We start from the raw sequence: 2,942 nt of genomic DNA on the forward strand, positions 1-2,942 counted from the left end.
GACTGATAGATAGAATCATAGTGTGCAACAAGTATGACGCCTATTTACAAGATTATATACAAATGGCAAGCAAGCTACTTCTTTTTTCTCTCCGCTCAATGCTCTTCGACATCAGTAGTGGTTTCATCACGAGCAACGACCCGGCAACGTCACCACACTGCCTCCGCTTCGCAGCTCTTGGCTGGCCGCTGCCAAGTCTGCCAAGCGCTCCAATTCATCTGCCACACTAACCGTTCGCGGTGTCATTTGTTTATCCCGGGGTCCAGACGACCTCTTCTGAGCTGGAGCCAAAGGATATCGGGCGCGAAGGTCTGTCATGCTGGTCCCCGCGCTAATCAACTCTGGTGCTGCAGTGCTGTTTATAGATGAGCGAGGACTTTGAAGTACAGGAATGCTTTGGGTGGTAAGAATGGCCTGCGGAGTAAATTGTGGGTCGTCAGCGCTTTGTTGGTTCAACTTTCTGCTGTCAGGTGTATGAGCTGATGGGGATATGGCTACCGAAGTGGGGGCCGTGGAGGAAAAAGAAAGGTGTGGAGGTTTGAAAAACGAGCCAGGGACCATAATAGTTGCGGGTGCGATACTTGTGGTGTCAGGGTCGCCGGAGGTGTGTCCCGCTCCCTCGGCGGCCGTTGCCTTAGGCTCATCTTGCTCTCGCGTATTGTGCTCGGTACCGCGCCGAGAAGCGGGCAGTGCATGGTCGGCTCTATCCTCTACGGATCGGGAAATCCGCTCTATTTGCACCCGCAAAGCATCGTACAATCCCCGTTCCATCGCGTACATCTCCTCCCTCAATTTTTGGATGTCCCCATCAATCCTTCTGTTTATGCCAGTAGCCATCTCATCCAAATTCTGTTCCAACCTGACAGTGTCGATACCTGAACCTTCTTCGGTTGCTTTCAAATCGACTCTCTGTTTTTCGAGTATGTCGAGGCGTTTGTATACCGTATCTCTCCATTGCTTCATGATTTGTATCTGCTCTGCAAGGGACCGCTCTTGCATTGACCGTAGCTCCTTATGGCGGTCCCTAGCTACAGCTTCTTCGTCTGTTAGTAGTCCCCGGAGACGGTCGTTCGTGATAAAGTCAGCGTCAAGGTGAGCACGAAGAGCGCGTAGTTCCGAACGGAGATTACTTTCCCAATCCTCAAATGTTGACTGCTGCAATCGATTGTGAAGAGCAGTCCGTATCTCACTAATGTTGTGCGCCAGACGATCAATGTGACCTTGAAGTTCCTCCCGGACTTCGCCACGGGAGAGAGCGTCTGCATCTCGAAGTTCCTGTACTTTGAAATTAAGTTCTTTTATGCGTGTGCCAACAGCATGAATTTGGTCATTTGTGGTTTCACGCAGCTTGTCCAGCGACGTCGCTTGGTTTGTAATTGCCTGGTTCTGCTCTTCTGTGTGCTTATGTATTATAGTGCGGATATGCGCATCTGTCGTAGACAATCGGGAATCTATAGCGTCGAACCTGATGCTGATATCGCTTAGGCGAGTTCGAACAGCCTCAATATCTTCCTTTGTTCTGACTGAGGATGATGTTATGCCGTCGTCAATCAATCGCTTGGTGTATTCCTTTGAGGTTTCTATGGCTTGCTTCATGATCGCGAGTTCTTCTTCCATTGCAATTATACGAGAATGGAACTGTGCTTCTGTCTCCCGTTTGCTTGCCGTCGTGGTAATTGCCTTATTTATAGCCGCAATCGACGCCTGGTTTTCAGTATGGCGTGATTCCAACTGCGATGTGAGTCTCTTCTCTACTTCTATCATTTCATTTCGGGTATTAAAACAATTCATCTCTTTCTTCACATTTGCAATATGTTCGATAATCTCCAACTCTCTCGTTTGCACATCGACCAGTACTTTCTTGAATCGCTTTTCTATATTCTCCATATCTAATTTTGTTGCCATTTCCTCGTTGCTTTGCGAACTCGCATTTAGCATCTCATCTATACGTGATAATCTAGTATCGAAGGCGATTCTTATCCGCTTCTCCAACTCCTCCACTTCCTTTTGTGTCAGGCGTACAGAAAGGTCTTTTTTGAAAGCTTCAAGGGTCTGATCCAGCTGAACAGCTTTGATTTTAATTCTTTCTTCGAACTTGGCTGTAAAGTCGGTCACTCGCGCATCAACTTCAGACATTGCTTCTTTGCACTGATCCTGGACTTTGCGTAAACCGTTGATGTGTGATTCAAGACGAGTTTCGGCTTCTTGAAGTCTAATCGTGCATTCTTCTTGGCCGCGCGACAGGTTTGCATTGCAGGAATCTGACTGAGCTTTTAGCTCAACTTCGAAATTGTGCATCCGCTTGCGTAGCGCAGATATTTGTGATTCCATATCGTCAAGTGCGCGTGTTTTCGATTGCGAAAGTTGGTTGGCTGTTTGACTGAGTTCTGTCTGCAATTTTCCTTCGATCACTCGCGCATCTGCTTCGTGCTTGTGCATGCGATCTGAAAGCGACTTCTCCGTCTCTTCAATGACAGACTTTAGGCTCAATATAGCAGTGTTTGTATTTTCGTGATTCTCCATTCTGGATTTTATCTCGGCTCGAAGAACTTCCTCCATGGACTCCACTCTTTGATCAGTGGCCTGTCCAATCAGTTTTATTGATTGTTCCATGCCTTTCACTGCACTTGACAGGCGCTCTTTAAGATCTCCCTGCTGTTGTCGAACCTCTTCAGCAACTTTGTTGAGAGAATGATGCAATGCCTGCGATGTTTCCTCATGTGTGCGCTTCCATATTGCGGCTGTCTCTGCTCTTCGGCTCTGCTCCTCAGACATTGTAGCCTCCATCCGCTGCAGTCGATTTTTTATTTTTTCGATATCCTGTGTGTAAGCGTGCTCCATAATTCGGAGTTTTTCCGCAAGGTATGTGAATGCTTTCTCTCGCTCAGCCCGCTCCGACTCCGTAACCCTTGCAAGTGAGGTACACAGGGCATCCATTTTCT

General features: G+C 47.7%; 1 protein-coding gene across 1 annotated transcript in view; it reads right to left on the reverse strand.

Moving 5' to 3' along the window:
* Window positions 1–7: 7 nt before the first annotated feature.
* Window positions 8–2,942, reverse strand: part of SPPG_09484 (uncharacterized protein) — a 3,965-nt gene continuing 1,030 nt past the window's right edge. Inside the window, exon 4 of the mRNA XM_016757651.1 lies at window positions 8–2,908. Within this exon, the coding sequence (XP_016605283.1) occupies window positions 127–2,908 (2,782 nt within the window). The 3' untranslated portion in view covers window positions 8–126. The remainder of the gene's footprint in view (window positions 2,909–2,942) is intronic.

The sequence above is a fragment of the Spizellomyces punctatus genome, assembly GCF_000182565.1.
Source record: "Spizellomyces punctatus DAOM BR117 chromosome Unknown supercont1.16, whole genome shotgun sequence".
NCBI classification, from domain to species: Eukaryota; Fungi; Chytridiomycota; class Chytridiomycetes; order Spizellomycetales; family Spizellomycetaceae; genus Spizellomyces; species Spizellomyces punctatus.